At 35.3% G+C, this 20662-nt stretch overlaps 2 protein-coding genes across 2 annotated transcripts; one reads left to right on the forward strand and one right to left on the reverse strand.

The window, feature by feature from the left end:
* The first annotated feature begins 1653 nt into the window (after window positions 1-1653).
* Window positions 1654-10935, forward strand: LOC144448676 (tryptophan--tRNA ligase, cytoplasmic-like). The gene is made up of 9 exons (XM_078138963.1): window positions 1654-2016; window positions 2300-2408; window positions 3534-3653; window positions 3999-4181; window positions 4878-4978; window positions 7015-7127; window positions 7859-8032; window positions 9092-9232; window positions 9616-10935. The coding sequence occupies exons 1-9, from the start codon at window positions 1872-1874 to the stop codon at window positions 9772-9774; spliced, it is 1245 nt and encodes a 414-aa protein (XP_077995089.1). The 5' UTR covers window positions 1654-1871; the 3' UTR covers window positions 9775-10935.
* A 966-nt stretch (window positions 10936-11901) lies between these two features.
* Window positions 11902-19677, reverse strand: LOC144447358 (leucine-rich repeat-containing protein 73-like). Its single transcript, XM_078137343.1, has 4 exons — window positions 19230-19677; window positions 17182-17342; window positions 15486-15709; window positions 11902-14748 (listed from the first exon to the last, which is right to left on the reverse strand). Exons 1-4 carry the CDS (start codon window positions 19499-19501, stop codon window positions 14122-14124), a joined length of 1284 nt encoding a protein of 427 aa, XP_077993469.1. The 5' UTR covers window positions 19502-19677; the 3' UTR covers window positions 11902-14121.
* Window positions 19678-20662: the final 985 nt, after the last annotated feature.

Genomic DNA, 20662 nt, shown 5'->3' on the forward strand with positions numbered 1-20662 from the left:
ACGTCTGTACACACTTCTTAGATGTGACGGCATCCCACACTTTGACAGTTTTATCCATAGATGCTGATGCTAGGAGATGACTATATTGATGTACATTCCATCTGACATGATTGACTGCAGCAGTGTGTTCAGTGAAAGTGACTATATTTCTGACAGGGAGTCTGTCGATCACTTCTTGGTTCATTGCTGAAGACACTGGTGGAGGAGTTATCATTAATTTCTTTGAAAATTGCGTACTCTCTTGCCAAGTTCTTTTTTGTTCAAATAATGGCGGTGGCTGTGAATGCTGTTCAAAATGTGAATTTCTCCCATTTTCAAACTGTCCCATTGTTGGTGAAGTTTGTAGTTCATTATAATTTGTCTGTTCATTGTTTGATTGGTCCATTTGAGTTCTCAATCGCTTTGGAATATATGGCTCAACAGGAAATGGATCTGTATTGACTGGCTCGTGAAATTTAGGGTGCTCATTGCCACCACCTCTAGTCCAAGGTCTACCTGACTCAGTGCTCCTGTCATGTTGACCAATAAATTCACTCGGTACCTTGTTAAGTTGGTTTGCATCATGTCCCCATTGGTTCCACTGCCTTTCTGAATCGTTGCTCACATCTTGAGAAACAGTATTTTCACTAGGTATTGTATCATATTGGTTTGCTTCAGGGCCCCATCTACTCTCTCTTGAACGTTTCTTGGGTCCTTGTTGCTGCATATTCTGGGGTGGCCAAGCTGTTGTTAGCTCTGCATGCCTTGTATCAACAACCTGTTCAACAGGAGAATTGATCTGATGCGTAGGTGGTTTACTTGGTGGTGGAAATGGCAATGGTGGTGGGGGTACACTGTAGTCAAAATCAGGATGTACAGCTTTGGGGTATTGCTGCCAATAATTTGACCCCTTTCTCCCTACATTTCCATAACCCTCCTGTAAAGGTTCAGTGTTCCTAGCTTGCTCAGGCCATGGAGGAGGGGGCAAGAGACCAATCTTGCCCACATGATCGGACGAAGGCATCGGTCTTGAAGCATTCCCGTACACATCTCGAGTTGTAGCTTCTCCTCCTGCATGCCCTTGCCAGTGGTTTTCACTGTGAGCATTATGATCAGACAGACCTGGAGGGTGTCTGTGATCTACATATTGTGATCCAGTACCTCTACCCGACAAGTCCTGAAATGTCGAGTTTTCTGTCCTATGTGTTTCCTGTTCTTTCCAGCTATAGTCAGTGTTCGGAATTTGCGCTGAGACACCTTCATTTGAACTTGACAGGTAAGTGTTACCGCGTTCCGTGTTATCCTGAAGCCTGTGGAGGTCTTTTCCTGCCGCGACGGAACGATCGGCTACTTGTTGTGCATTGTGTTCCGAATCACTGTCGGAATCAGAGGTGTCGTAGGCACGAATTGCATCCATGTTCTCTCTTTTATCTTACCAGCGTTGAAATTATTCTAATAAATCGCATATAACGGGTCTGAAACACAAAGTTTTGAGGCCTTGACAAAATATAAATAACCTGGGCGCCGCCATATTAGGTGCAGATGTACCACGGTAATTTTGTTGGAGCCAATAAGCGGACGTGTTCTATAAGTGTTTGTAATAAGCATACGTGCCTCGACCACATAACCAATGAAATCGTGGTTTCCAAAGTGGACTTAGATAGAGGACTTCCTGGTGCATGCTGCAATTTCAGAGCAATCCCACTAAGCGAAGGCAAAACACGATATTGCAAAATACAAGATCATATTTTGTACTAGTGTGTTTTCGTACATTCCCAAGAAGAGTTCTTTCTCACAGCTAGCAAGATCACAAGGAGGAAAACGAATTCACCAATTTTAAGCAGTGAGCCACACGTGTCCTACATGATATCGGCAATTTGAGTTGGTTCAATATGGCAAAGAATGATGCAACTCCACCGATTGAAAATATGAATTTAAGCGAAGACAAGATTGAGGATGAAGAAACCGAAGATCTTGTTGATCCTTGGTCTGTACTCAGTGCATCAGCCAAAGGTGTTGACTATGACAAACTAATCAGTGAGTGTCACTATCTATCTCCAATTAAAAATTTGAATGTCAAATACAAATGTACTTTCGTTTCAGAATGTGTACTGTATGTAAATATTTTTTTTAATTATATGATGATTAACTGTGTATTCAGAGAAATATTCATACACGTATATTTACGATGATAAGTACCAAATATAATTCTTTGAACAAATTTTTCCCAGTTTTATGATACACAATATATTTTCAAAATTTGAACTTTTGTAAAAATTTAAGCACGATGATGAGTACTATTTTTTTAATTCATAAACAGAGAGGTTCGGAAGCCAGAAAATTGAGCCAGCACTGTTGGAGAGAATTGAAAAAGTAACTGGGAAGCCCCCACATCATCTGCTCAGCAGAGGGATTTTCTTTTCACAAAGGTAAATTGACAGCCTGCCTTGTATGTGTATTAATTATATCTTATAATATGCAGTATTGTAATAGTATAGTACAGTACAGTAATGGTATAGGACCATAGACAGTCTGTGACTTTGTGAAAACAATAATAGAAATTCAATGACAACAATAACTTCAAAAGTTAATTCAGACGAAAATTCACTGTTTTTGTACAGAATTACTTGGAAGAGTGTTCCAGTGTATTTTGTTCATGTATCACATATTTTGTTCACATATGTCACGTACAGTCTCAAAGTGTGGAGCAACACATACATACCCCACATACCTGAATGAATTATTCTTAATCCGAAAGAGATTTATAGTGTGTACTTTACCTTTACGAGAAGCCACTGACATGCACAATCGGCACCATTTTTTAAGAAGCTGCATATTCTCAAACATTTTGAAACCACACAAACTACAGCTTGCCATTTTTTATACATAATGTATTAATTCAAAATTACCAGACACAAGATTTCAAGATTTCGTCACTACCATTGACCATTCTTACATACAACAGATAACCAGAAATGAAATCAGTAAATTCCAAATGCAAACCACAGGGCTAGCCAGTTAACTGTCAAGTATGCAGGTGTCCCTATCAACATCAACAGCAGAAGTCATTTCAAAATAGAATTCTCCAACCAGCAGACTAACCCAGGCCATATTCACATAACATATACTCATTTTTATGTTACTTGTCATTCTTTGTATATTTAATTAGGTCTACTTTTTGCTTTTGTCTATTTTTCATTTGTGTATTTTCTTTTTTGTTTAAATTTGTAAATACTTTATAATTTTTCCATTCTGTCAAAGCTCTAATTAGACTAATATACATCATGTTGTTTGGCTCTGTCATCATGCAAGTGATAGTTGATAGCATGGCACGAATCGCCATGTCAGTACAATAAGGTCGTACCTGACATACTCTCCTTTCGCACAATTAATACCGATTACAATTTGTTTTGATGTTACTGTATATTTATAAATGATGAATTATTATTCAGCGTGTCATGCATATTGTATTTTACAATCTTATGCATCAATTTTCCTTGTACAGGATGTAGTAACGCCACACTTTAATGTTTGACTTTTCATTCTATTCACAGAGATATGAACCAAATTCTTGATCTGTATGAAAAGGGCAAGCCGTTTTTCCTGTATACAGGCAGAGGACCATCGTCAGAAGCCATGCATTTAGGTCATCTTATACCATTTATATTTACAAAGTAAGGAAGCTGGGTTAAGCATGTATTTTTTGAAATTCTATATAAATGGACAAAGTTACATATAAATAAAGTTCAATGTCAGTTATGAGGTAGCATTCCTTTAAAAAATTTACTTAGTGCAAATTTGGACACCATTTTTAGCTGCCAAAAGGCAACATTCATACAGGGCTCTAGGAATATCTTGTGTTAGAACTGAAACTGAAACTACTGGTGTTTTGCGCTTTTTGCTTTCATATACCTTCAAGATGAATTTTAGCCCCCAAAGGTAACACCGGATGGGACCGTAAAGGAATGTCTTGTGTCAGCTCCTTAATTCTTGAAACTTTTTTTTGTTTTTGTTTACAGATATCTTCAAGATGCTTTCAATGTTCCCTTGGTTGTTCAGCTGACTGATGATGAGAAGTTTTTATGGAAAGATCTGAAAGTAGAAGAAGCACATAGACTGGCTTATGAGAATGCTAAAGATATCATCGCATGTGGTTTTGATATCAATAAAACGTTCATCTTCTCTGACATTGAGTACATAGGGTAGGTGGAATCTATCCAATCACACTTTGTAGTACATAGGGTAGGTGGAATCTATCCAATCACACTTTGTAATACACAGGGTAGGTGGAATGTATCCAATCACACTTTGTAATACATAGGGTAGGTGGAATGTATCCAATCACATTTTGTAGTACATGTGGTAGCTGGTGGAATGTATCTAATCACATTTTGTAGTACACAGGGTAGGTGGAATGTATCCAATCACATAGTGAAACTACATGTATGTAATACCTCATTAGATACCTTCCATTTCTGTGTCACCATGCAAGCAGAAACGATGATATTGTATGCATACACCTCAGAGTCCTACCTCACCAATGGCCAACAGTGTCCAGCCTGTAAATAAACACTACCATATAAACACCTGTTACAGTCTTTTTGCCAAGTGTTTGAAATCCTAGTAACACAAAGACAGAAATCATGTTTTAAAAACTGACAGAATTTCGTATACATACGTTGGACCATAATTTTTATTTAGGAACCCTGGTACAATGACTGGGGATCTCAAGTAAATTTGACTTACTAACCACCCTTAACAAAAACAGAATTATGAATTAACACTAAAATTTACATAATGAGGTCAGTGATGTTTTATTATGGCCCACAAATATTTGTAAATTCAAGAAAAGAAATAGAATGATTATTTTTTGTTTTTATCATTGTATCATTTATCAGGTCTTCAAGTGCTTTTTACCAGAATATGCTGCGAGTACAACGATGTGTAACTTTCAACCAAGTAAAGGGTATCTTTGGTTTTGGTGACAGTGATTGTATAGGTAAGTCTCTGTGTATGTATGTGTGTGTGTGTGTGTGTGTATGTATGTATGTATGTATGTATGTATGTATGTATGTATGTATGTATGTATGTATGTATGTATGTATGTATGTATGTATGTATGTATGTATGTATGTATGTATGTATGTATGTATGTATGTATGTATGTATGTATGTATGTATGTATGTATATGTGTCTGTGTCTGTGTATGTGTGTATGCATGTGTGAGAGTAAGTGAGTGGTTGGTTGGTTGGTTGGTTGATTAATTGTTATTTGTGTGAATACACTAAGATCAACTTGAATAAAAAAATCATAAGACATTGTTTTTGTCTGATTTTAAGAAGCCTTTATAACCTGAAAAAGAAAGTGGACAGTCTGTGTATTTACTCAGTACTACCATAAACATTTGTTAGAGGAAGTGTGTCTTTTCCGTGAGCTGTGCCATGAAAAAAACCTTACTCTCATGCTATTTGTGGTGGGCGTCATTTATATGCATTCAACATTTAGGGGTTGTCACAACTCTTTAAAAAGCCACTAGGTGCTGTTACGATTACACCCCTCTGGAAAAGCTTGGCAAATAAATGCTTGGATTATATGTGACATAACAAGGAGGGGGTATTGATGAGTGGTAGGAACAGCCAACTTACTTTCACCTGTGTTTTATTGAACATTGAGTACACTTGTACTGAGTGAATATGTAACTTGGGATAATGGCAAAACAAACAACATTTTTTTCGGGCAAGTTCCTGAAAGGAAAAGACAAACAGAATGCTGCACCGACAGTGCAACAAGCAAGCCTGGAAAGAGAACAACACTTTTCAATGACTTTGACTTTGACGACAGAGGTCAAGACGACCAACACTGCAGATGGACAATTATAGCAAATGTAATGAACTCTTGGTAACTATCAGAGAATTGCCTTTCGGGCAAGTGGAAATTGTAATTCACCTGCCCAAAGGGCCAGTATTCAGTAAAGTTAATTTCGAGCCCTATATGTGAGACATATACACGTTACTTTGTGTTGCGACCAAATCAAATATAGCTGAATGGCGGCCATATTTGATACTGAATTTCAAAATATGCATCATAACTTTGGAGGTGTAATATGTAGTGACTCCATTCAAGTGCTTACACCCATATTATCAAATGTGAGGTTTCTTTTAAGACCTTGACCTTTGACCTTGAAAATCTTCATCAAGGTCAAATAGCCAAATTTTGGTTATCTTCATAGGATTTTGAATAAAAATTTTTGCGAAAGTGACATGCAACCTGCCGGTTGAATGCAAATCACGTGACCATGACTTCACCCGATACTGTTATTATTCAAAAGTTAGCTGTATATGTATTCCATGCTATGAAGCTACGTAAGGAAGTGCATGCCGTTGTCTGAGTGTTATGTATATTCTTTCATTTTCTCCTGCCATGTTTGTGGGTAAATTATTTGTACATTGTATTTTGGGCCGATGGCCTTTAACTACACTAATAAAAGACCATATATATATATATATATATATAATAAAAATTTCAATTGATAATAGTTTAATCATAACTTAGGTTTGACGATGTGTAGCAAATGATAGTCACTTAATTTCATGACCGTGACCTGTATAGCAAAATGGCGGCTATCTTTGTGATAAAAAGTACATTTTGTCTGTTATCTCCAAAAGTTTGATACCAATGAACACCATTCAAGTGTTTACCCTCACATTATCAATGATGAACTTTCTAATGAGACACTGACCTTTGACCTTGACAAACACTGTCAAGGTGAAGAGAGAAAAAGGGTTACATTCTAGCTGAACAGTTAAGATGACCAAATATTATTGCTAATTGTACTGAAAACCAAACACTACAAATATTTGCATCGCTACATTCCCATGTTGAAATTGCCAAAATGCAAACCATCTTACACAATACAACACACAAGTGGGGAGGGGGGGGGGGGGATTCTGTCTTCAAAAGAAGGCATGTCTGAAATATCAAAATCCTCATAGTCTGTAACTAACACTGATATCCTTATTTCTATCATCATCTAGGTAAAATCAGTTTTCCAGCCACCCAAGCAGCGCCATCATTTTGTAATTCATTTCCTCAGATATTTGGCAAGAGAAAGGATATTCATTGTCTTATCCCGTGTGCAATAGATCAGGTATGTATCTGGTGTTAGTGTTTTATTTCAAAATGTAATGTTATCATGTCTTTTGCATCAATATACAGATCCACATATCAATCTTTATAGCCACTAATGAGGCAAGCTTGAATGGGGACTATAGGAATGACCCTTGGCCATCCATCCATCCATCCGTCCGACAGTCAGTCCACGGGGACAGCCATATCTTTGGCATACATCGATCTTTTTTACCATACCTGGCATATATGTTACATGATACTATCAAGTACATATGCACATCAGTTCACTTTACGATTGTGCTTGTTAGAGCCAAATAACAGCTGTTTTTACATCACATGTGTTCAAATAGGGATTCCAAAGCAAACTTGAATCCGAGTGTGGATCCAGATCTGAATGTGAAGCCAATTCATTTATCTGGTGTTAGTGTTATATTTCAAAGTATGATGTTTTGATGTCCTTTGCATCAATATACAGATACTGTATATCATTGATCAATCTATTTTTAATTAGAAGATATGTATTTTGAAGCTAATACACTCAACACCTTTCTTGTATATTCATAAAATAAACACTTATCACAATTGTGTTGACAATTTCACAAAATATACAATTTTATTATTTTTCATGTGATTTCCATGTATATTACTACAGAACCGATATTTCCATATGTTTTGTGTGATTTCTATGTATATTTCTACAGGACCCATATTTCCATCTGCTTCATATGATTTCTATGTCTTTTTCAACAGGACCCATATTTCCGTATGACACGTGATGTAGCCCCAAGGATAGGTTATCCCAAGCCAGCCTTGCTGCATTCCCAGTTCTTCCCAGCATTACAAGGTGCACAGACTAAGATGAGTTCTAGTGATCCTACCTCCTCTATATTCCTGACTGACACTGATAAACAAATCAAGACAAAGGTATGTGCCATATCATTCTTATTGTCATGTGTACATAATGTAATATCACATCATATTGTTTAGTTTCCACTGATTACGTGATGTCCACATTTCTATGTTGGTTTGTATATATTATGTGGCGGTACATTAGTTTGTCATGTCTGTAGGGTGCAATTTTCAATTTAGTGTATTTTTATGTTTCCATGATCTGATGTTACATTAGCATGTTTTCAGGTTATCGTAACATGTTGTCATGTTACCCTAGCATGTTGTCATATTCATATTTTTGTGATGTTAGATTAAGATGTCATATTTGTGTTACGTGATCTTACATTACCATGTTGTCATGTGTTCATAATGAAATGTCACATCATGTTGTGTTTCCATTCTGTGATATCACATTATCATGTTTTTATGACATGATGTTACATTAGCATATTTTCATATTTGTACTATGTGATGTTGCTGTGATGTTGCATTAGTATGTTTCCATGTTTCATTATGTAATGTAAAATTACCATGTTGTCAGATTACTGAAACATGTCATCATGTGCATATTATGTGAATGATGTTATATTAGCATGTACTCATGTTACCATTATTTAATGTCACATTAGCATTTTGTCATGTTTTTATTGATGTTACATTGTCATGTTCATATTATGTGATGTTACATCAGCATGTTGTCAGGTTCCATTTTGTGATTTCTTTTTATGTTGGCATGTATCAAGTATAAGACATCACATGATTATGTTGAATGGTGATTATTTTGCAATCATATGAACCAAAAATGTTCATTAGCTTGGTAGACCAAATGAGGGTTATAATAAACAGGAGGTTCGATATTGTGCTGATCATACCGCCACCTAGAGGCCAGCTGTGAATATGAAATATGCCATTCTGATGAGGATTGTAGACCAAGATAGATCGAAATCTCAGTGTTAAAAACATGAACTGCATGTGTGTTATAATATGTGCAAGTCATCTGCAATCACATTTGAATATTTCACAAAAAAACTTGTGAATCGTTGTTTTGTCAGTCAATAACAGATCTAATATTGAATTCAATTTCTGATTTAGGTCAATAAATATGCATTTTCTGGTGGTGGTGCCACGGTAGATGAACACAGAGAGAAAGGCGGCAACTGTGATGTAGATATAGCCTACCAGTACTTGAAGTTCTTCCTGGAAGATGATGATAGACTTCAACAACTAAATCAGGTAAACTTTTATTTTAGCTTTATGTAAATGTGTAGGTTTCACAAAGGTGAACTTTATCTGAGAATTGTCTTTATAAATATGTATATTCAAATTGTCTACAATGACATATTTGTCATATGACATATTTACTGGAATTTGTTATTATGGTACTCTTTAAGTTATTCCCCAGCCACACGTAAAGATGTATAAAGAGATCTGTGTGTGTGTATGTGTGTGTGTGTGTGTGTGTGTGTGTGTGTGTGTCTCTATGTGTGTGTGTGTGTGTGTGTGTGTGTGTGTGTGTGTGTGTGTGTGTGTGTGTGTGTGTGTGTGTGTGTACGTATGTGCATGTTCTCTGTTTTGTCAGAATCCACCATTTCTGATTCACCTTTCTCATTATCCAGGACTATTCAAGTGGTAAATTATTAACAGGAGAATTGAAGAAAGTGCTTATAGAGATCCTCCAACCGATGGTAAGACAGCACAAAGAAAGAAGAGCTGCAGTTACAGATGAAGTTTTGAAGGAATTCATGACACCAAGAAAATTGGCTTTTGATTTCTAAACAGAATTTTTTTTTGTCAACTCTCATCAGGTGCTTGCATAGAAATATGGTCACTGTCAATGCAGGCAGGGATTGTACGTATGTTGTGACCTGTACAGAGTGTTTACCATTCACTAGATGGTTTGGTTGTATACCTTTAGAATATGTCAATTGTTAGTACATCAAACAAGGTCAAGACCAACGGTACATATATTTGAACTGCTAGTATTCACCAGATGTAAGAAGTCACACTAACTTAGCCTGTGTATGGAAACCACATTAACCAAGTAGTCCAATGTTTATTTGTAACTTTGCACAGTTGGCACAGTTAGTATAAACCCAGCCTGAAGCTAATTAACTAAACTATTTAGTAGTCAAAGTAGGGTTTCAATGGTAGAAAGATTACCATAGATTGGAATATCAAATCACCAGTACAGTTTGACAGAATAACTATTCTGATCATGCAAAATGTACCAACTATGACCTTCTACTCTGGTAGTCATATCAGATTTCACATCACAAAATCTGCTCATTCTCTAGGTGTTTACAATCACTACAGCAACACACAAGAGTGTGCCCTCCAGTGTGATTTGTAATGCACCCAAGGTGGGATGGGTGTGGTAGGTGGGGAGGGAAGTTAAGGAAGTCTCTTAGTACATGTGTAATTTTACATGTCTATGTCGGATAATTCATCAACTGATATAGTTTAATTGTATCCATCAGTAGCACTCACTGCAATCATCATCAATCCACCCATGTTGTGCAGAATTCGAAATCTGAGTCTAAATTGCACATTAACATTGCAGAATTAAATTATGTCAACAAATTGAATCCATACATACCTTGGTAAGCTGTTTGTTATGCCCAGTAGAATTACAATTATATTACATTATAGATGTGATAACGACTACAAAATTCAGGGTTTACCGTCATCCATTCTAGATGGTTGGTCTTTCTTTTACTCCAGGGTGTAAAGTTTCAGTATATAAGTAGAATAGACTAAGGCAGTATACATTGTGTAGCATTGGTTTTCAGATGAAAAATACCATGAGACTTAACTCATATTGAAAGGCAGGGTAACTGTATACTTGCAACATTAAAACAGTGTATTGTGGTTTTCTAAGGTAGACCATATGACCAAATGATTACCTCATCATGATTATTTTAATTAAGCTATCAGTCTGCAAAGTTTTTACTATATTAATATTGCCTTTGTTTGTATTTTGTCTCAAATGCTTACACATACAATTTCTTGAAAATAAACAAACTAAATAAGCTATCATGATTTTGTTAACTGTTTTTTTTCCCCTTGTATAACTGAACCATTACCAGCACTACAGTAATACTAATGTATTGGTGTATTTAAAATGCATGTCGTCATCACCTACAGCTGGAATCATGAAATATTCCTACACCTACTTGGCCAATTTTTATACAAGCATAGATAGTTCTGCGATAATGTCCATTGATCAGAATGTTGTTAGTGTATAGGTATACATGGAAACAAACTGATTTTTATTGACTATTGAACAATTCTCACATGACAAATCACCATAACAATCTTTTAAACTACGCATTTTGAACTCAAGTCTGCTAGTAAACATACCAGTTGATTTCAACCCACAAGGTTTAATAGTCTTTATACTGGTTAGATACGAAGTACAATTTCTCACGTTATGAAAACACTTCAGCTTAAAAAAAGGGTAGTTGTTCAACCCATCATGCCACAGGGTCCCAAACTTTGAAAGCCTAGCCAGTAACCAGGAGCACTGAAACAGCATATCAATGGCTCTACAGGGACATGTAAACATTACTGTATAGAATCCTGGTGTGAGTGTAAAATGACCATGGTGCATGGTGTCATGTTTGTTAACAAACGCTTGTCATTCACACAAGAATATCGCACAACCCCTTAGTTTGAACTGTAGCTTACACAATTATTGATGTAACTGCCACAATTTAAGATATTAACATCAGCTTCTCATGTCTGGATCTCGATGGATGAAAATGGCCGCCAATGATAAATCTTAACCACACCAGAAGTCAAAACACCCCCACACTCACAGACTACAGAAATACAATGATTGTGACAGGGCTTGTGGATTGTCATGACTTTGGAAGTCATTTGTCATTTTATTAAACAGCTCCATAGAAAAATGAAATATATATATATATTATATAGCAGGCGTGTCTGTGAAAATCCCTTTAAAATTATGTACACCTAATCAGAAATTGAAATGTGTAATTAAGGCAAGATTTAATGGTGAGATGTACTGGTATATTGACATGATTATATGTAAACATCGAATAGGCCATGCCAGACTGCAAACAGGAAATTGAGAGTACAGCGCCCTCGTTCAAATTGAGGTATCATCACCTCAGTACTGCTTTGTCCCTTGGTATATGTAGAAGTGTAAATCAGGGATGTTTTTCATATTGTTCAGATATCAAGGAAAGCAGGAATGTTCTATGATTGACTGAGTAACCTATACTGTGTATACCCCCAAGGTATACACAGACAGGAAGTATAGCGCCATCATAGCAAATTTTGGAAAGGCCTATTTTGAATGCATATAAATTGAGATCTTGTATATCTGCTAAAATGGTATAGTTGAACTTAATAATGATTATAACTGTACATAAACTTGGACTTCAATATTACGAAGACATATAGATTTCTCAGTGTTCCTTCCCTCATTCTGATTGTGACAAATATAAATTTGGCTGTGGAGAGAATAGACCAATAAAACCCACAACTAATAATACAGGTTGCATGATTTTTTGACTGTACACTAAATTAGATGAACTGTCTGAAAGTGACAAATTGAAAAAAAATGATTGACATCTGATACAACTACAATCAAAATATTTATAAATTATGAGCCTTTAAAATTCACCAGTGAAAATTATGTGCCTTCTTAAAAATTACTCTTACATGTGGAAATTCTTTAACAAACTCAAATATACATATGTCAACCATAACTGGTTTAGTTATCCTCAATATTTTGATGATTACAAATTAGATACCGTAATCATATGATGGAAATCTCTCTCCAATGGCTATGTCCTAAATGAATCTTTGAATGATTATGAGTCTATGCATACCAATAGATTGTTTTTTTAGTTGTTCTGAAATCTAGACATCAATTTTGGCTGAAGCACTTGGCCTCCTTTGGCTTTTGGTGTGTACACTTCAATGACATTGAATTGTCTAATGACTGTAGGAAGGTGCTGTGTACTATTGATATTTATATCCCCTGTACTAATCTAGTTTCCTACATGCGTTACGATCACAGCGATCGTAGAAAAAGTCAACATGTATAGGAACTAGACTATATCTCCTGCTACTTCAGTAGACTTGAATAGACTGATTAGCTTTGCCAGACTTCACTGTAATCAAAAACTTAAAACGACTGCTGAAAACACAGTTGGCAAGTTAGACTGACTTGTTACCTCAGTTGGCTTTTTTTTTCAAGGAAAGAACTGTGAACTTTCACAGAACAAAACAGAAAAAATTCAAAAGATTGCAAAGATAAAAACTATATGATTAAAAAATCAAACATAATGGAAAATAAAACACCTGCATGGACAAGAAGAATTCCAAATCTAAGAAAAGCAAACACATCAATATGTAAAGTATAAATGTTCTAGCTTAATACAGTTCCTAAGAATAACTAAAATTACCAAAGTTTGAATATAAATCCTGTAACAAGGTAGAGGCAAGATAAAGGGTTGATGATGGTCTAGTGGTTTACAAGCCTGTGAACCTCTTACCACTGCAGTCTGTATTTGAACCCACCCAGCATCAGCAGGGTTCATTAAAAAAATCCCAGATCTGTATGTAAGAAGGATGATACTCAGTATAACCCTACCGAACAACACAGGTTTTCTTAGTGTACACCAGTTTCCTCCAGCTTTAACAATAAAGGGCACTTGGGTGTTGCACAAGTGGTGACTCTATCTGATATCAGAATTTTATTTTGATTAATGAAGTAATTATTATTATTATCATTACCAGAAATATTATTACAACATGTGAAAGAGAATGATCCACTGAAAGGTAAAAATGTATAGATTGATTGTGTATCATGCACTAAGATAAAAATAAATAAATGAGAATAATGTTACAAGTAAATAGAATTTTTTTTTTAAACGTACAACACATAAGCATTGTATTCAATACAGGACAAGTAGATTCTATAAGTTTTATCTATGCATGTGTCATCTACTAATCAATAAGAATTAATGTAAACATATATGTGAATCCATATCTATATCTTAATATTGATATTTTAAATTGTAAATTGATATTCCATAGTTCCAATTGGCCAATGAGTGCAGTCTGTCAACCAGTGAGTTACTTGATAGCTACACTTTGATTGGTCCTGTTGGTATAGGTAAAGGTCTATATTTTCTTGGTGTACTCTGTAATGATTGCTGACCTTCAGAGCGTGATGTCATGTTTTGTTGTTCATCATACACTGGAGGTGATCTCCAAGTGACACTTCTATTGAGTCTGCCACTTCTATCAAGATGTGCACCTACTAAGTCACTAAGTCTGACTGGATGGTTACTGTTGTTGTTGGTGCTGCTGCTGCTACTAGTACTACTACTGCTTGCACCCTGCTGTGATGAGTCTCCACTCACAGTGTGCCCACTATTTCTAGAATCACTGTCGGCTTTCTCAGCATTAGAGGCACTGTCTTTCTTCAGCTTCACAACTCTATGCTTATCATCCTTTCCTTCATCATCTTTTGCTGCCTCCTCCTCCTCAGATTCTGATGATGATGCAGTTGATGATGATGAAGATGGTGGTGATGGTGATGATGAGTTTGATGCCTCGTCATCATCATCATCATCCTCTTCCTCCTCCTCTTCATTTTCAAAACCTAACAGCTGGTTGATTTTATTTCCAACTTTTCTACTGACGTAGTTTTCTCTGATGTTCAGCTGTCTTAGTGGAGTTGGGTAATTTTTTACCAAGTCAAGAAGAACCTAAGTATAGTAAATCAATCAATTGATCATTCAATTATTTAATTAATCAATATATCAATATTGATGCATGAATCACTAAAGCAGTGACTGAATGAATAAGTGAATGAATGAATCCTGAAAGACTAGTGATACAGTTTCTGGTTGAAAAAACTCACTTAGATGTAACACAGAAATTCAAGGCATTTGTCGTACTCATTTAATGCAAAAATTTACTGTTTCCAGTAAATATGAACTTGAGATTTTTTATTCAAATACCGTATCAACTTGTCAAATTTTCATTCAAGAGGAAGACTCTATTGACTTTGAACAATGGTAGGTGTCAATGTATTCCTCAATAGTTTATGTAAACAAAATAATAAGACAAAAAATAAATACATTTGCTACATGAATAAACACTTACATGCTAAAACTTTTGATTTCATTCTCATCTAAGTTAAATAATACAAATATAACACTCCATGCATACTAAAAACCTTTCCAGTTTTGCTGACGTTAGAGTCCGAAACTAAGGATACAATTGTTTGTAGAATTTCTTTATTTCTGCTCAATATATGACACACCACAAACAGCTATCTAAACAACCAACAAATATAATTGATTCTATTCATCCACATGAGTTCTCTTTATTCTGTTCAGTGATGATTCTTTCAAAAAGAAATCTTCGCATGTCTGTTTTCTCTAAATTGGCTCTTTCCACTGAAAAAAGACAACATGATCAAAGAAAAAAAATTACTCACCTTTCCCCCTTGTTCTGTGATGCCTGTAGCTTCCAAATCCATCACTTCCAAGTCTTTACTGGATGCTATGGCAACGGCAAACAATCCTGCTCCATAGTCTCCAATATGATTGTAATCCACATGTAAAATTCTGATTGTAGAACTCGCTGCCATGGCGATAGCAAAGTGGGCCCATCCATTGGTTGTTATGTCTGGGTTAGCACTCAAAATGAGTTCTTTTAAACCTGAGATACAGACCAGGAGAAGGTAATATTAGAGACTAAAGAGTGATTCACTATTTCCTTTGAGACAAATGTTTAGAACATCAGCAGAATCCTATTAAAATGCAAATGAAACTCATATAATGATCACAAAAAACCATAACTAGTTCGACTCTGCACACACACACACACACACACGCACATTAATATGTCCATATCATGTTGATATTGTAAGTGCCCTGAACACCTCTCTACATGATATGCAAAGCTCATCTAAAAATTAAATTAAATTAAATTTTACTGAAAACTGCACTGTCTGTGACATATATGCACCCCTGCTGCAGATAGTACATACATTGTATAGTCAATATATATCATTTAGAATTAGGAATAACAACTTATGATAGCACATACATTTATTATTATTATTATTATTATTATATTCTTTATTTCAGGCCATTAAAAAAGTCCCATACAACCACAAAAAAATAAAAATACTATAGAAAAAAAACTAATTATACAATACAAGTCGGTTTATGGCTCACATAGCAGCTCAATGACTAGTACTCATGTGCGTCCTATATACTATGCAATATTTTTTGGTGGTTTTACTCAAGGATGCATTGTGGCGCAATTAATAAACATGCGCATTCTATATACTAAGCGCATTCTCCATGCAGAGGGCGCTATCAACAATATCATTGTAACGGAGCTGATCACAAATGAATCTAACCTGCGAGAGCTTATGGGCTTTGCCTAGTTATGATATTAATCGCTGTTAAGTCTGAGCTGTAGTTACAATTTTTATGCTGAGATAAACAACTCGACATAAACTACCTCTGCATATAAATATGTTTTGTACTGCTATTTCACTCAATTTATTTTATATAACAATATTGTATTATAATTATTTTTGCTACAGCCATTATCATATTATTTTGAAGAGATGATCCATACTTAGTATAATGGTATGATGATCCTTAATTCTGCACCAAATTTAGGTATCGCTATCATATCATAATCATATCATATATCATATCATATCATATCGTTTCATATATCATATCATATCATATCATTATCATATATATCATATATCATTATCATGTCATAAAACAATGACATGTCATGTCATATATTATATACCTCATCACATACACATTACTTATATATATTATATAAGTAATGTCATCATATTATCAGTATTATCATCATATTTTCATCATATAGTATATCATATATATACCATATATTATACATTATAACGATGTTAAATACCTCATACATATTACATATCTTGCATCATATATCATAGTATATCATATACATACCATATATTATACATTATAACAATACTATTTACCTCATCATATCATACATATTATGTGTCCTGTGGTTCTCGAGCCCCCCCCCCCCCCCCCAACCACCTGTTGGATTGCATACATATTATTACATGTAAAAGCTGCCATACCATTATACATTGTATGAACTCTTACCAGATTTGGCACCATCATCTGGGAGAAGATTACTTATCATCCGAATACCTTTGTCACCTAGGCAACAATCCCCAACATCCAGGGATACTAATGATGGATGCATGGACAAGCCTTTGGACAAAATTTCTAATCCATCATCTCCAAAATGGTTGCCATGCAAACTGTTTAATAAAAACATTAACAATATATAAATTCATCTTCTGCTTTGTATTTTATGCAAATTAATAATTCAGTTCATGTTTTTCTTATACATCCCTTTCAGTCATCTTTTTTCTTCTGGGGTCCTTTTTGTTTAATTTTATTTATATTTGGTCCTGTTTAGTTTTCATTCATTTTGATGATTACTTTAGTGTTAGGAGAGTGTATACCTTTACATGTTGACACTGCTGCAAAAATGGACTAGATTGCATTTTGTGGTATGTATTTCTGAAAAACCTACTTTTGTCACATAGCATAATATAATGTTATTTGTTTATATTATGACCAAATGAATAACGATTGTCAATAATATGAAGGCGACATGTACACTGAAAGAGATTGGTTGATGTGTTCTATTTATTACCAAAGATGAATAAAATATAATGACTTCCTTTTAGAATGAATTACTGTATCAAACTTAGGCAACACTCCGGGCAACACATGAACTGGTAATTAAGTATTAACTCTATGGTGAGTTGGATTATCCACAGTCTTTCTATCATGATGTCATAATAGAGCATACACCATGGGTGCAGAGTCTATGGAATAGAGGGACTGTGGATTAAATAACATATTATGGGGGTGGGGTAGAACAAGAAAATGTACGATTATTTTTAGAAAGTTTGTTACAAAAACTGCCCGTCAGTTTATAAACCACAATTATTACACCAATTTGGAGACATGGACTTGAAAATATATAAAACTAGGTTTGATGCAAAGTCGACAAGTCCTCGAGTCTGTGTTATATAAAACCTTTATTTTCGATGTTTCGACCTCGATGTAGACCTTTACAATCAATCGTCGACATAGACCTTTACAATCGATTGTCGACGTAGACGAGAGCGTACTATACCTTTATCGATCCATTTTTTTATTTTACTCATTTTGTTTCGTTCATTTTATTATTGTTTTTAGACCATGAAGACCTCTCATGTTAATGTTGGAAATAAACTGTAGACTGTGGGATTTGTCGACTTTGTGTCGAACCCAAATATTTTGTTTTGAAAGGTTCGGAATCAGCTTGTTATACTGATTCTAGTAACAGTAGTATACATATTAGAAATACTTTAATATCGTAAAAAATGTATTTGTCGCCTTTGATGTGTGCTGTTTTTCTATTTTTTTTGTAACTGTACTCGCTTGGGTAACCACAGGACCAGGGGTTAGGCCTGGGGACGGATAAAGGGACAACAAAAGCAGACACACTGCATGTAAATACCACTTGACCTTTCTGAAATAACGACGGCAACCGTTACTTTTATTGCATATTCATTGTTAGTTATGTATCAGAGTGGCTAGAATATTAGCTCTTCTTTATTTCAACAAAGAATGGGTGTGAGACGCAAATTTGTTGTTATTAAATTGCTACTATTTACTAAGGCTTCTGAATAGTATCAGTGTCAAATACTAACAGATAATACGTAACGTGAATTTCTGTTGACTCACCAAAACGAGTGTGTAGCAACGCGACGGTCTAAAGCTTACCACGGTGCGCGGTAACCTGAAATTATCGACACAGCGTTATAATTATATCCCCAGGAGATATCAGAGTTCAAGACGGTTGGGTTTTTTTTGTCCATGACCTCGTTTTGTTGAGGGTATAATTGTTTCTTGTACATCATATTAAGTGTTATATCTTTTGTTCGAAATACCTCATCCGTTACACGATCTATGTTATGTGTAAAGTCGTTACACATTGTTTCGCTTGACTTAGCGTGACCTTAGATTTCTAAACAATACTACGTGATAGCAGCCTCTTGTTTTAACACCCGTTTGTCAACAAAGGGTGTCAACCTTAACCTATCTACGTCATTTAATGTCAATCAATATACAAAGCGGTATATACTTACAATAAGGCCTGTAGTGATCTATTTTTATTCAAAGCTTCGGTTAGTAACTTCACTCTGGCCACGCATGTAATGACTCCCAAGTTGAAATTCAGTTGGAGAATTGAAGTACACAGTCCCACTGCTGCAGCTATACGTTTGAAGTCCTTTTCGCTAATTTTACATCCCCGTAAAGATAGTAAACGCATTGAGTGATTCTCCAGCGATTCACAAATGTCGCTCACCTCGCGAGATGACAGCGATTCCCCTGATATTTGAACTGACCCCAACAACATATTGTGGGGTTTTTCGGAGTTAGAATTAGCTGATAACAAGTAAAATTATGTCCAACTATTCCACAGACATAGTTAATTCCAAAATATCATGCTATCCGAATATTTCACAGTCGTGTTCAGCACCTCCGGTCAATTTGAACAACGGACACACGTATTTCTCAATCACAATAGTTACCCATTTATATACGTGTATTTATTTTCGTATGTTTGTCTGTGCGCATGGCACTTATCGTCAACACCTGATTTGGGATTCACCATTCATTCATATAGGGGGTGTAGTGTTACACGATTGTCGGATTGAATATGATCTGCTATAGTTTTTAGAATTTTTTGTGCTAGTTTTATTGTACTAATAAAATGCATAATTTATTGTATTTCCTTAAGTTATTGATACATAGATTTATTACTATTTATTTATTTATTTATTTATTCTCAAAGGATACATATTTCACAGCTCACAACGGAAAAAAAACAATAAACAAAAAAAAAGACGAGTAAAATCAAAGACAAGCACAAAATACACAAACACATCGATGTAACAATCTGACAGCTGACGGAACAAAACTCATTCTGTATCGAACTTTGGAGCATAAAAATTTACATTGTAAGACAACGGTATTTATACTAGTATCTTTGCCCAGGTGGGAGAATATCAAAATATGGTGTTTATCGTCAACAGCAATCACACATGCCTTGCGCAGCATTGCATGCACCATCATTAAGGTCGGAGGGAGCAATCTTAGAGTAGGCAGAACCATAATTTTAGCCGCAGTGTAAGAATTTTTCATAAGTTTGTTTCGATTGACGACAGAGAGCAGAAGGAAATAACAGATGTTACAATATTAAAGTTACATTCTGTAAGAGAGCATCTACATTGATAGATCTCGACTGACTCGAGTGTAACCGGTGAAGCACGTCGTGTAAACACTAGCTGTTGACACTTCTTTTGGAAATAAGCAAAACAAAGCTGAAATATATGCCAATTCATTCATATTGTATTATTAACTTGTATTGTAATTTTAGCATTGATAGCATTGAAAGTCCCAAAATGACAGGAAAGCAATTATCTAAATGATATTTAATTTTGTATCATCAATGGTTCTTCTCACACAAAGCCTGTTACAACCGACAAGACTACCTACCTCTAACCAAACAAAATAT

The sequence above is a fragment of the Glandiceps talaboti genome, chromosome 2, assembly GCF_964340395.1.
Source record: "Glandiceps talaboti chromosome 2, keGlaTala1.1, whole genome shotgun sequence".
In the NCBI taxonomy this organism is placed as follows: domain Eukaryota; kingdom Metazoa; phylum Hemichordata; class Enteropneusta; family Spengelidae; genus Glandiceps; species Glandiceps talaboti.

Coding starts and splice junctions, on each gene's coding strand:
- LOC144448676 (XM_078138963.1), top strand. CDS start 1,872: ATGGCAAAGAATGATGCAACTCCACCGATTGAAAATATGAATTTAAGC. Junction 3,654..3,998: donor ATACCATTTATATTTACAAA/GTAAGGAAGCTG, acceptor TTTTGTTTACAG/ATATCTTCAAGATGCTTTCA. Junction 4,182..4,877: donor TCTGACATTGAGTACATAGG/GTAGGTGGAATC, acceptor ATCATTTATCAG/GTCTTCAAGTGCTTTTTACC.
- LOC144447358 (XM_078137343.1), bottom strand. CDS start 19,501: ATGTTGTTGGGGTCAGTTCAAATATCAGGGGAATCGCTGTCATCTCGC. Junction 17,343..19,229: donor AGATCACTACAGGCCTTATT/GTAAGTATATAC, acceptor TTTATTAAACAG/TTTGCATGGCAACCATTTTG. Junction 14,749..15,485: donor TCACAGAACAAGGGGGAAAG/GTGAGTAATTTT, acceptor TACTATACTTAG/GTTCTTCTTGACTTGGTAAA.